The sequence below is a fragment of the Ochotona curzoniae genome, unplaced genomic scaffold (assembly GCF_017591425.1).
Source record: "Ochotona curzoniae isolate NIBS_2020 unplaced genomic scaffold, NIBS_Ocur_1.0 scaffold_274, whole genome shotgun sequence".
In the NCBI taxonomy this organism is placed as follows: Eukaryota; Metazoa; Chordata; class Mammalia; order Lagomorpha; family Ochotonidae; genus Ochotona; species Ochotona curzoniae.
Genome location: NW_024467101.1, coordinates 4,761,812 through 4,774,146, shown reverse-complemented (window position 1 = coordinate 4,774,146; position 12,335 = coordinate 4,761,812). Strand labels below are relative to the sequence as shown.

Genomic DNA, 12,335 nt, shown 5'->3' with positions numbered 1-12,335 from the left:
GGACAGGGCTGCGTCTGCCCACTTCAGAGTGTAGGAGCTGGTCCTAACACAGCCCCCCACCCAGAGGACCCGGGGAGGCAGGGGCCACAAGCAGCGAGGGGGACCCGGGCTCGACGTGCGGAGGCCGCTCGACGAAGTCGGAACCTTCAGTCTGGGTGTCCGTCAGGGGCGGACGATCTGAGCAGCGCACAGACAGACTGCATGCCGGGAGCTGCGAGCCTCCCTTGCAGGGGCCTATGGGCCTGGGCCAGGTCCCGCGGCCACCGACGGCCGCATGCCGCGGGAAATGCGTTCTAGAAGGTCACACGCAGCTGGCAGCCAAAGGAGAAAGCCAGGGCCCGCCGCCCTCGCCCGTCGTCTCGGCGAGCGCTAGGCCTGTCGCAAAAGGGCGGACCGGCCAGACCGCGGCGCTGGTCGGAAGTACCGCTCGCGTCGGCGCAGGGCCTGTCGGGAAATGTATTCCCGTCTGGGCGGAGGCCGCCGAGGACCGTGCAGCAGCCGGTGGCTGAGCCGGCGGGCCCCGGGATGGCGGGCCCGGGCGGGGCCGGGGCCTTGGCCGGAGGCGGCGCGCGGTCCAAGGTAGCCCCCAGCGTGGACTTTGACCACAGCTGCTCGGACAGTGTGGAGTACCTGACCCTTAATTTTGGGCCCTTCGAAACGGTGCATCGCTGGCGGCGCCTCCCGCCCTGCGACGAGTTCGTGGGTGCCCGGTACGGCGGGGGTTCGGGACTAGGGGGCGGGTTCAGGGACGAGGCCAGGGCGTGGGAAACTTGGAATGGAGGTGATGGCGCCCGGGTCGCTGTGTGGCGGGGTGGAGGGCGGTGCTGCCCCAGAGAGCTGTGCCCGGTGCTAGAGCTGCTGATCTTAAGGAGCTGAGGCTGGGGCTGGGCCCCCAGATGCTGTCTGGGGGATGGATAGCCCCAGCATTGCTGCCCCCACCTGCTGCGTCGGACATTGCCTGCGTGCATGCCGAGTCGTTTGGGAGGGGTGGGTTTAGGGGTCTCTGCCATCGGATGAATGTGGCAGTCCATGAGTGGCACTGTCCCATTCCTTGGGTTGCCTCCCCACCCCGTCCCCCATGAACTCCAGCCTCACCAGCTATCCCCTCCCTCCCTTCCCACATGCCGCTTTGCTTCTTTGCAGCCGGAGCAAACACACAGTGGTGGCCTATAAGGATGCCATCTACGTATTTGGTGGCGACAACGGGTAAGTGTCTGTGTTCCTCTTCCCACCCCCAAGTCCTTCCAATTTTCACTTTATAAACAAATAATAATAATTGTCTTTTTCCTTTTTGTTTGAAAGAGAGACAGGCAAGGAAAGCTCTCCCACCTGCTGGTTCTCCTGCCTCATGCACCCCGGTCCTGCCCAAATTCCCACAGTAGAGTCAAGGCTGGGCCAAGTTGAAGCCAGGAGCCCAGAACTCAGTCCAGTCTCCTCCCATGTGGGCGGCAGGGATTTAGGTACCAGAGCTGTCCCTGCGATGCCCTGAACATCATCTTCACCACTGTACCTCACCCCCTGCCTGTCTGCTGCCCCCATCTTTCTCTGCATTTCTAAGTGCCAGGGACCCCACCTCTGAGTGCAGGGTCCCCACCTCTGAGTGCGGGGTCCGCACCTGTGAGTGTGGGGTCCGCACCTCTGAATGCCGGGGTCCCCTCCTCTGAGTGCGGGGTCCCCACTTCTGAATGCCCGGGTCCCCTCCTCTGAGTGCAGGGTCCCCACCTCTGGGTGCAGGGTCCTCCGGGCAGTGTAAGGTGTTCCCTGCTGCTCCCCACTGCCCCCTCCCTGCGCACAGCCACACTGGCTGCCCTGCTGCCTGTGGATTGCCCTGGACTTGCTCACGAAGCACCTTCTGGGGACTCCCACTTTCTTCCTTTTCTCCCTCCCCCCCTCACCCCACTCCAGTGCACCTTGTGAGTCAGGCCTCCGCTGGTCAACCCCAGAGCAAACTGGCACACATACACACACAGCACCCCTGCTGCCTCCCTTGGGTCACACCTGCATCCTGGCATCTGTGGCCCAGCACCCAGGCATCCCCCTGCAAGGTGGTGACTAGAACCTGGACAGAAGAGGCAGCGGTGTTCCCTACTCCCACCCCGAGCAATGGGTGGGAAATGAGGTGGGCTTGTAGCAGGCAGCTCTGCCTATGGTAACTTGTAGCCAGAAGCAGAATCCTGTAGGCTGCATACAATGTGAAACATTTTGTAAGTTAGAACAAGGACTCTGAATAACAGGGAAAAGAAAAACAACTAATGGGTGGAAGCCAGATGAGCCATGGTTCTCGCAGAGAACTGTTCTTACTGCGTTGTCATGGGTAGACTAGAATCTTTGGTGTTCAAGAAAAGCTGGCCTGTTTGGGGACTGTCTGCTCCCTCTGAGTTGCCATTTACCAGGCATTAACCAGAGTGAATCCATGTTGATTTGCTGTAGCGTGGGAGAGCTTAGTCAGTTGCAGACTGTCCTCCCAGAATCCTGTTTGACCACAGAGACAGGTGGCAGGAATTGGAGTACAGACTGGTCTTTCACCAGGTGTGGTTTTTGTAAAAAACTGGCCGTGTGCACAGAAGGACGTGTGCATAGGACGGCTTCCTAGGAGGGAGTGCTGATTGACAAAGGGGGTGGGGTGGGAGTTAGTCCCAGCGAGTGCTGGTTGACCTCAAGCTTTTTGTCCCCCAGGTGGCTGCTTCCTGTCCTGCAAAATGCAGGAAGAGGGGCAGTGCTGCCTGGCATGAGGGGCAACTGGTTGTTGTTCTTGCTTCTTAAGGCCAGGACGCGAGGAACTCCATCTGAGTTTCCTACATGGATGGCAGGACAGCCATCACTTGGGCCTTCCCCAGCTGCCACCCCGAGGGTGTGTCTGCATAGGAAGCTGGCCCAGAGGCAGGAGGCAGAGGTGGGATGGTGGGATAGGAGATGCGATTGTTCCTGGAGGATTGTTCCTGGAGACAGCTGCTGCCTCAGTTGTAGCATTATCTTAGGTGCACTTGTTACTTAGGGTTTACAGTATAAATGAAGTAGCAAGAAGAGGAATGAGAAGGGCCTCCCCTGAGGTTGGGATTCTGCAGCTAGAGTGAGATCTGAGCAATGACTCATGCCCACCCATTAGCCCCCTGAGTGGGCTCCAGAGGGAAGCCAGGGTGATGCCCTCAGCTGTGTGGCTATCCTAGGTGCCCACTTCATGGGCACCACCCTTGTCCCTTGGCCATCACCTGGTCAGTTACCTGGCTCGGCCTGGGTGAGGGTGGGGTGCAGGGAGGGCCCACACAAACACCTTTGCCCCTGGGGCTATGCCTGGTGCCTGTCTCTGGCCCTGCAGTGTGCACCAGGCCAATGCCACCCTCTCTCTGGCTATCTTTCAGGAAGACGATGCTCAATGACCTTCTGCGGTTCGACGTGAAAGATTGCTCCTGGTGCAGGTACGTCATCCCTGGGCCCAGCTCCACTTCCTAGTGTGCCTCTTTCCTCCTCCCCTCAGAGAGAGGCTTCCCTGGGCCATGTGGTCTTGGGTTGGGCATCTGCTGCCTCCAGGTATTCCCTGCAGCAGTGCAGCCCCTTGCCGGGAGCAGCCTGCACGCAGCCCGCACTCAAGGGGGAAGGCACCCCACAGCCTCAGCAAGTAGTGGCCAAGCAGGTGTGCCCGGGACCTTGTAGCCATAGAAGAGATTCTTTGGCAAAAGTAGATGCACAAAATACTCAGCACATTTAAAATGTATTTAAAATTTAAATTAAAAAAATATTCAACTCTTGTGATGGAGTGTGTGCACATGGCTGACACCTGGTACCTGTGTGCCCACCCCTAGGGCCTTCACCACAGGGACCCCACCAGCACCTCGCTACCACCACTCGGCCGTGGTCTATGGGAGCAGCATGTTTGTGTTTGGTAAGTTGCCTCCCACCCCTGCCTGGGCCTACAGATGTTTCGCTGCCGCCAGTGCTGGGGTCCCAGCCTCTTGGCACCCAGCCAGGGCTCTGCGTTCCACCTCCCGTGCACTGGAGGAAGGGAAGCTCCTGTCCCCTAACTGTCCTGGGCTCATGGGGTTGGGTTGGGCCCGTCTGTGACTGGTCTGGGGCAGGGAACACAGTCCTGTTCCTCTGAGTGTCCATTGAGCCCAGCGGGCAGCAGGTGCATTTATAAAAAAAGATAGTTATTTGAAAGTTATAGGTATGGAAGAAGGGAAGGACAGAGAGAGAGAGACAGAGGTACAAAGATGTACAATGGCTGCGACTGGTGCAACTCCTTCTGGGTCTCTCCTGTGGATGGAAGGGACCCGAGCACTTGGGCCATCTGCTGCTGCTTTGCTAGACACATTAGCAGGGAGCTAGATCACAAGTGGAGCAGCCAGGACTCAAACTGGTGCTCATGGGCTGCAGGTGGCAGCTTAACACACTATACCACAATGCTGGTCCCCAGCAGGTGCATTTTAAAGGGAACAAAATTGTGTTCCACTCTCCCCCACACACGTGTGCACACACACACACACACCCTACCCAAGGGTTGAAGACTTCAGCTCTGCCTCTTGGTGTGACCAAGTCTTACTCTCGCCACCAGGGGGCTACACTGGGGACATTTATTCCAATTCGAACTTGAAGAATAAAAACGACCTCTTCGAGTACAAATTTGCAACCGGCCAGTGGACAGAGTGGAAAATCGAAGGGCGGTGAGAGGCTTGGCCGAGGCTGTGGGATCCAGTGGGGTTTCTAGGGCGCTGTGGGCCTGGGATCCAGCCCCACCCCATGGTTTTCCAGATACCTAGAGGATTCTAGTATTTGGGTGCTGACTCCCAACTGACAGCTATCCACAACCTGCTCCCAACTCCCTAGGGGGAGGGTGCCCCTAGGGGGAGGGTGTCATGCTGGGGATGCCTGAATTCCTCCCTCAGCTGCCACCTGCCCTGGCACAGCCTCACTCCTGGTTTCCATCCCTCGTGCAGGCTGCCAGTTGCCAGGTCGGCCCACGGAGCCACAGTGTATAGTGACAAGCTGTGGATCTTTGCTGGCTATGATGGCAATGCCAGGTAAGGGGGTGGCCCTGCCATATGTGCTGTCTCCCACGTCCTGGACAAGGAGCCAGTCTTGGTGCTTGTGGGGGCTCCAGCTGGGGAGGTGGAACCCTTCTCAGGAGGGGGTTGTGGGCAGCTCCCCCAGCTGACCCCTTGGCTCCTTCATTTGCTGGATGAGGGTACTCAGTCCCATGGAGGAGTGAGGCGTTGGGGTGGGTGGGGGCGGGGTCAGGCTCAGCCCCAGCCTTGGCTTCCGGCACATGCCACGGACATTTCTCCTCTTGGTTTAAAAAAGCACAGCTTTGCTGTGTTCTTTTCATTACAAGAGTAGCATGGGCTTGTTGCCCCAAGCTTGGATGTTACAGAAAGCCCTCCTGGGCGTAGCTCTGTAGCTGCCAGCCTCTGGGCATAGGGGGCATGGGGCTTGGGGACAGCTGAACAGGGCTGGGCCAGACATGGTGCAGGAGGCTGCTCAGGGCCTCTCAGGCTGGGCCAAGGGAGGAGTCAGGGCGCAGCCCCGTGAACACCGCACCTTAGGGCTGCACAGGCAGTCCCCCTGTTCTGTTGTCCCCTGTCGCATGCTCTGGGCACATCACCCTGACCGCCACACCCAAAGGGCCACCGACCTCATGTCCTAACACAGGTTGAACGACATGTGGACCATCGGCCTCCAGGACCGGGAGCTCACAGGCTGGGAGGAGGTGAGTGCCCAGGGTACAGGCAGGGTGTGAGGGCAGGGGTGCAGGGCACAAACTACTTCCTCCCGTTGCCTCATATGTCTCCCACCCACCCCCAAACGTCACTTCCTTCCTCCCTGGCAACCCACCGCAGCTGCACCTGTGCTCTGCCCTGTGCAGCAACTTTGGAAACAGGCTTTGGGTGGGCAGAGCCATGGGTGACAGGGTAAAGCGTGATGTGGGCCGAGGCCACCCCCACTGACACACAAGGAAGTCCCCTCCCTGTGCTGTCCTGTGCCCTGCGTGCTGACCTAACCCCTGGGGTGGTTTAGCCCCTAGCTGTTGACAGCAGGCAGCGCCCAAGTGACCACACAGGCCACATGCAAGGGGGCTGAGCCTGGGCATGGGGGAAGGGGGGCCTCTGCCCCTGACTGATTGTCTTGCCCCCCACCAGGTGGCACAGAGCGGTGAGATCCCTCCTTCTTGCTGCAACTTCCCCGTGGCCGTGTGCCGAGACAAGATGTTCGTGTTCTCCGGGCAGAGTGGCGCCAAGATCACCAACAACCTCTTCCAGTTCGAGTTCAAGGACAAGACGTGAGTGCATTGAGGCAGGCGAATGTGCTCAGTACCCAGGCTTCCCTGTGCAAAGTGCAGTGGTGCACCCCTTCTGAGCTCCCAGACATGTAGGCACCTACGGCAGGCCACTGGAGAGGGCTTGGCTGGGAGCTGCCAACGCCAAATGTGCCCGGCACGCATCTCATGCATTCAGAGGGTGTCCAGACCTTAGGGTGCCCTCAGTGAATAGGCAGCCTGAACCGCTGTCTGTGGTGGTGGTGCTGCTGCTGGCCTCTGGCCCGGGGATCTGGAATAGGGAATACCCACTGTATGTCCAGGGGACCTGGGTCTGCAAGGAAGCTGGGGGCATCCAAGAGGGCAGGGTGGGTAGGAAGAAGGCCTGGGCATTGGAAGCAGAAGGGAGCACCATGGGTGTGGAGCTGCGCAAAGATGGTGCCAGAGTTGAGTGTGGCCAGTGTTGCTATAGCAGGGACTTTCTTGGGTGTAGGGGAGCCCCAACTGTCCCTCTTCCCTCCCCCAGCACCTGTTAATCCTCGTGTGCTTGCCCCCAACCCAGATGGACACGGATCCCCACGGAGCACCTGCTCCGAGGCTCCCCGCCACCACCACAGCGGCGTTATGGACACACCATGGTGGCCTTCGATCGCCACCTCTATGTGTTTGGAGGCGCAGCCGACAACACGCTGCCCAACGAACTGCATTGCTATGATGTGGACTTTCAGACCTGGGAAGTCGTCCAGCCTAGTTCCGACAGCGAGGTGGGCACCACCAAGGCCCAGGTGCAGGGAGAGCGACTAGGGGTGGGTTTTGGGAGGCAGGAGGGCTCCTGTCCTGCTGCCACCTGCCCCCCTGTCCCCCACAGCCTCAGGATGTCCCAGGGTTCCAGCCAGACACCAGGACTATGGCCAGAATATGCAGGGCCCTCAGCCCTAGATGTCTGCCTCTCTGGACGCCCTCTCCTCTCCCGGGAGCCCCCCCTAGGCCCTCCAGGCTGCGTGCCTGTGCCCTGCAGCCAGTCTCCCCACCTTATAACCCTCTGTACCTGCATGGTCCCCTGCCACCCAGGTCAGCGGGGCGGAAGTGCCGGAGCGGGCATCTGCTTCAGAGGAGGCGCCCACGCCGACATCCGAGGAGCGAGGCGGCTTCAAGAAGTCCCGGGATGTGTTTGGGCTGGACTTCGGCACCACCTCAGCCAAGCAGCCTCTGCAGCCAGCCTCGGAGGTGAGGACCCCTTGATCAGCCTACCCCTCCCCAACTCACAGACGGAGAGGCCATGGCTCCAGGAAGCACCTGCTCAGGGTCACATGGCCAAGGTGGCCCTGGCCCTGTGCTTAGCTCCTGGGGGTCACGCCCCTAGATGGGTGCTGTGCTCTGAGGCCCACCCCCGCATGGATGTGTCCCGTGGCCCCCAGAGTGCCCCGTGCCTCGTTCCCCTGCTGACTTGCACCCCTCCCCTAGCTCCCCAGCGGAAGGCTCTTCCACGCAGCCGCTGTCATCTCGGACGCCATGTATATCTTCGGGGGCACTGTGGACAACAACATCCGTAGCGGGGAGATGTACAGGTTCCAGGTGGGGCTGGGGGCCGGGTGGCAGAGTTACAGCTCCGGCCAGAGTTCAACGTGGGGCCTTTAAGCATACTCACAGGCCAAGGGCAGAGCCAGAGCTGAGTGTGGGCTTCCTGGGGTCAGCCCCTTCCAGGGATGGAGGAGCAGGTGGTCAGGGCTGGCCTGTGGGGACAGTGGGTTTAGGGACAAGCTCCTAGGTGGGGTGGAGTGTGCTGGTGGTGCCCTGCCATCCCGGTTGACCTGGAGCTCTCCTCCTTGGCAGTTCTCCTGTTACCCTAAGTGCACCCTGCACGAGGACTATGGGCGGCTGTGGGAGAGCCGTCAGTTCTGTGATGTGGAGTTCGTGCTGGGCGAGGTGGGTACCCTGGCTGCTGTCACACACCCCCGTGTCCCTGCAGGGGTGGGGCGGGGTCTCCTGAGCCTTCAGTCCCGCCCCACTCTGTGCAGAAGGAAGAGTGCGTCCAGGGCCACGTGGTCATTGTCACAGCCCGCAGTCGCTGGCTCCGCAGGAAGATCGTGCAGGCACGCGAGCGATTGGCCCAGGTGAGGCGCCCACCCTGACCTGGCCCTGCCTAGGGGAGCAGCCCCGCTGGTCCATGGGGTGTACCCTGTGAACAGAACCCTTCTCACCTACAGAAGCTGGAGGAGGAGGCAGTGGCCTCGACAGCCAGGGACACGCCTGGCCCAGCTGGGCCTGGTGCTGGGGCCAGGCCGCCCCTGCTGCGCGTGGCCATCCGCGAGGCCGAGGCCCGGCCCTTCGAGGTGCTTATGCAGTTCCTTTACACGGACAAGATCAAATACCCACGGAAAGGTCTGTCCTGGCAGGGCGCAAGAGTGATGGGGTTGGGGAGGTGCTGTTGCCATGCAGGCAGCAGGGTGGCCGCTGTGCCTTCTGAGGGCCCTCACTGGCCCCAACCCAGCTACTTGATTGGGAAGCCCTGGGCCCTGGCCCCCTGCCCTGCCTTACTCCGGGGTCTCAGTGGCTCTTGGGCGCAGGCCACGTGGAGGATGTGCTGCTCATCATGGATGTGTACAAGCTGGCGCTGAGCTTCCAGCTGTGCCGCCTAGAGCAGCTGTGCCGGCAGTACATCGAGGCCTCGGTGGACCTGCAGAACGTGCTGGTGGTTTGTGAGAGCGCTGCTCGGCTGCAGCTGGGCCAACTCAAGGTGGGGCCTTAGGGGACAAGGTGGGGCCCTATGGGAGGGTGGGCAGGGCCTGCCTAAGGACACACCTTCCACTTCACACACAACCCTCTCCCTGGGGCCCTGGGGCCCTGGACCAGCTAAGGTAGGGCTTGTGGGAGGATGGGCGGGGCCTGTTCAGGCCACACCTTCCACTGCCAGGCCCTGGTCTGATGGCCCTGTTTGTCCCAGGAGCACTGCCTGAACTTCGTGGTGAAGGAGTCCCACTTCAACCAGGTGATCATGATGAAGGAGTTTGAACGCCTCTCATCCCCCCTCATTGTGGAGATCGTGCGGCGCAAGCAGCAGCCACCCCCGCGTGCCCCCTCCGATCAGCCTGTGGACATCGGTAGGGAGGTGGGGGGCGCCAGGGGAGGGAGGTAATGGTGGTTGTTATAGGGCACAGGGGGCAGCACCTGGTAGGCCCAATGTGGATGGCATGGAGGAACTCCAGGGTTCTCCAGGCACAGGGGTCGGGGGAAAGCGGGCAGCTAGGAACCCGGACCTAAGCCCTTTTCGGGATGCAGTGGATACTGGAGCCCCTTTCTGGCTGGTATGCCAGTGCCGGCCCAGGGTCATGTGGTCAGTTGTACAGCTTCCCTCTTGGCACAGTGTGTGTGGGAGGGGGAGGGGTGAAGGGGAGGAGAGACTACCACCAAGAGGCCTCCAGTCCCAGGGAGGCAGTGAGCATGGGGTCCCATGGGCAGATACAAAGCTGTCTCTCAACTCTTGCCTGGGGCATGTGGGGGGTGAGGGGCACCTGCTTAAGGGCCTTTTTACACACCCCTCACCCCCCATCCCCCAGGCACCTCTCTCATCCAGGACATGAAGGCATACCTGGAGGGGGCAGGCGCAGAATTCTGCGATATCACGCTGTTGCTGGATGGGCACCCGCGGCCAGCCCACAAAGCCATCCTGGCTGCCCGTTCCAGGTGGGGCCTGAGCCCCCAGGTGGGAGGGCACTGGGCCCCTGGCCAGCACACTGGCCTCGACCTGCTGAGGGTCTGCCCCCTCACTGGTCTCACCCCACTTAGGGTTTGCCCCCTCCCCAACCCCTGTCAGCACGCTGGTCTCACTCCACTGAGGGTCCACCCTGCACCTGCAGCTACTTCGAAGCCATGTTCCGGTCCTTCATGCCCGAGGATGGGCAGGTGAACATCTCCATTGGGGAGATGGTGCCCAGCCGGCAGGCCTTCGAGTCCATGCTGCGCTACATCTACTACGGCGAGGTCAACATGCCGCCCGAGGACTCGCTGCATCCTCCAGACGCGACTCCGCCTGGGTCTGGGCTGGGGTGGGGGACCCACAGCAGCCAGGAGAGGTAGGGAGGTGCTGGCAGCCAGGAGAGGCAGGTGGACCCTCGAGCCTGCCAGGTGGATGGGTGATCATTGCCCTGTGCCGCAGGCAAGCAGATGGGCAAGGCGTGGTTTCCAGGGACCTCACTCCCATGGGGGCTCTGTACCCCTACAGGGGCCACATGTGGATGTCTCAGTGACAGATAGTCAGCCTCTAAAATTCTGCCACCCGGGTCTCGGTTTTGTGCAGGTGTGCGCTGCAATGTTTATGATTCTCCAGTATGTTCCCGTTATCAAGGGATGCTACATGTGGTTCTCAGAGAGAGGATTTGGGTTTGGTGCTTCACATTAGACAGCCTGCGCCGTCTAGGCGGTGGGGTTCTAGCCACCTTCTGTGTGGTCAGGACGGGTCCCTTCTTCATTTGGCGGGTGGCTCCTTAACCAGCCCCGCCCCCAGCTACCTGTTCGCTGCTCCCTACTACTACGGCTTCTACAACAACCGGCTGCAGGCCTACTGCAAGCAGAACCTGGAGATGAACGTGACGGTGCAGAACGTGCTCCAGGTAGCGCTCGGGGCCCGCTCCCCTCCCCCGAGGGCACTGGGAGCCGGGCCTCAGGGTCACCGCTGCCCTTGTAGATCCTGGAGGCGGCCGACAAGACGCAGGCGCTGGACATGAAGCGGCACTGCCTGCATATCATCGTGCACCAGTTCACCAAGGTCAGCCTGCCTGAGCCTGGCACCCGTGGGCTCGGGAGCCAGCCCTGCACCCTGAGCAGGGGTCGAGCACCCCAGGAATCCATGCCTATCTCGTTCTGCTCTGCCCCACCCCCCCCACAGGTCTCAAAGCTGCCCACACTACGGTCGCTGAGTCAGCAGCTGCTGTTGGACATCATCGACTCCCTGGCCTCTCACATCTCCGACAAGCAGTGCGCAGAGCTGGGGGCTGACATCTGATGGCCTGTGGCACCACAGCCTGCACAGGGACCGGCCACTGCACCTGCTGGGCCAAGAGCCAGGGTTGCTGGGACCACCGAGAGAAGCCGAGAGAGGACACAGGGCCAGGCAGCCACACAGGGACACGGAGAAGCAGAGCCCTCCCCACCCACTCGGCACTTTGTCCCAGGTGGGAGGCCACAGGAGGCAGAGACAATGGTCTGGGTGATGTGGATGCAGACGTTAGGGCCTGTGCTTGGGGGCAGAGGACACCAGGCAGGACACCACGGCCCTAGGGAGCCACCCTTTGAGACACCTGTGAGTGGGGCTGGTGAGGAATAGTGGGGTTGGAGCCAGGGTGAGCTATGAGAGAAGGCACCAAAGTCAGCTCCTGGCCCATGGCATCACAGGGTGGGGCTGGTCCCCGACTGCCAGGCTGCAGGGACCTCTGGGTGAGCATTAGGCCTGGGATGGGGAGAAGCTGGCAGACAGGCCCCTTAAAATGTTCCGGCATAGAAAGGCCACCCTGACCCTAACCTACCTGGTTCCCCGCCCCCTCCAATATTGGTTTCATCTTGTCTGTTTCCCCTAATGCCATTTATAATTCACCATTCCCACCTAGGGCGACCCTATCACACAGGTAGCCAAGGGGCTGCAGGAGGTGTCCAGGGTAGCCCCCCTCCCACAGCCAGAGATGGCCAGGCAGTTGCCCTGCAGTGGGAGGACCCACTCTGCTTTGTAGGCCTGGTAGGCAGGAAGAGGAGCTGGCTGTAGGGGACTGCCACAGCTGGGGGCCCTTAGCGTAGCCACCTAGGTGGCTGTGAGCAGGCCTGGGGAGGAGGCATCAGGCAACAGAAAGGCAGGAATGCCTCCAGTGGAGAACACCCTCCTCTCTCCCAGAGCTGGACCATCTGCAGATCCAGCTCCCCACCTGCTCCCTGTCCCTAGCCCTCCCTGACCGTGCCCCCTAGAGGGGACATGAATAAATGACGTTACAAGCCTAGAGCTGAAACCAGCCAATTGTGGTAGGTTTCTGAGACCAGGAAGCCTTTGGGGGGGGGACGCCTCTGTTTTGATGTGCCCCACCCCCAGCTGCAGGGAGCGTGG

General features: G+C 61.0%; 1 protein-coding gene across 3 annotated transcripts; it reads left to right on the top strand.

The window, feature by feature from the left end:
* The first annotated feature begins 507 nt into the window (after positions 1 to 507).
* LZTR1 (leucine zipper like transcription regulator 1) lies at positions 508 to 12,245 on the top strand. 3 transcript variants are annotated; one of them, XM_041003748.1, is made up of 21 exons: positions 510 to 710; positions 1,144 to 1,206; positions 3,360 to 3,416; positions 3,801 to 3,880; positions 4,550 to 4,658; positions 4,932 to 5,015; positions 5,644 to 5,701; positions 6,132 to 6,271; positions 6,810 to 7,011; positions 7,319 to 7,474; positions 7,712 to 7,822; positions 8,081 to 8,173; positions 8,266 to 8,361; positions 8,458 to 8,629; positions 8,815 to 8,984; positions 9,192 to 9,348; positions 9,805 to 9,931; positions 10,105 to 10,254; positions 10,752 to 10,857; positions 10,932 to 11,012; positions 11,133 to 12,245. In XM_041003748.1, the coding sequence occupies exons 1-21, from the start codon at positions 526 to 528 to the stop codon at positions 11,247 to 11,249; spliced, it is 2,514 nt and encodes an 837-aa protein (XP_040859682.1). In that variant the 5' UTR covers positions 510 to 525; the 3' UTR covers positions 11,250 to 12,245. The 3 variants fall into 3 exon arrangements, with proteins under 3 accessions (XP_040859683.1, XP_040859682.1, XP_040859681.1); XM_041003747.1 differs by having other exon boundaries at positions 8,455 to 8,629; XM_041003749.1 differs by lacking the exon at positions 3,360 to 3,416 and having other exon boundaries at positions 508 to 710; positions 8,455 to 8,629.
* Positions 12,246 to 12,335: the final 90 nt, after the last annotated feature.

Coding starts and splice junctions, on each gene's coding strand:
- LZTR1 (XM_041003747.1), top strand. CDS start 526: ATGGCGGGCCCGGGCGGGGCCGGGGCCTTGGCCGGAGGCGGCGCGCGG. Junction 5,016..5,643: donor GGCTATGATGGCAATGCCAG/GTAAGGGGGTGG, acceptor GTCCTAACACAG/GTTGAACGACATGTGGACCA. Junction 8,362..8,454: donor CACGCGAGCGATTGGCCCAG/GTGAGGCGCCCA, acceptor TCTCACCTACAG/AAGCTGGAGGAGGAGGCAGT.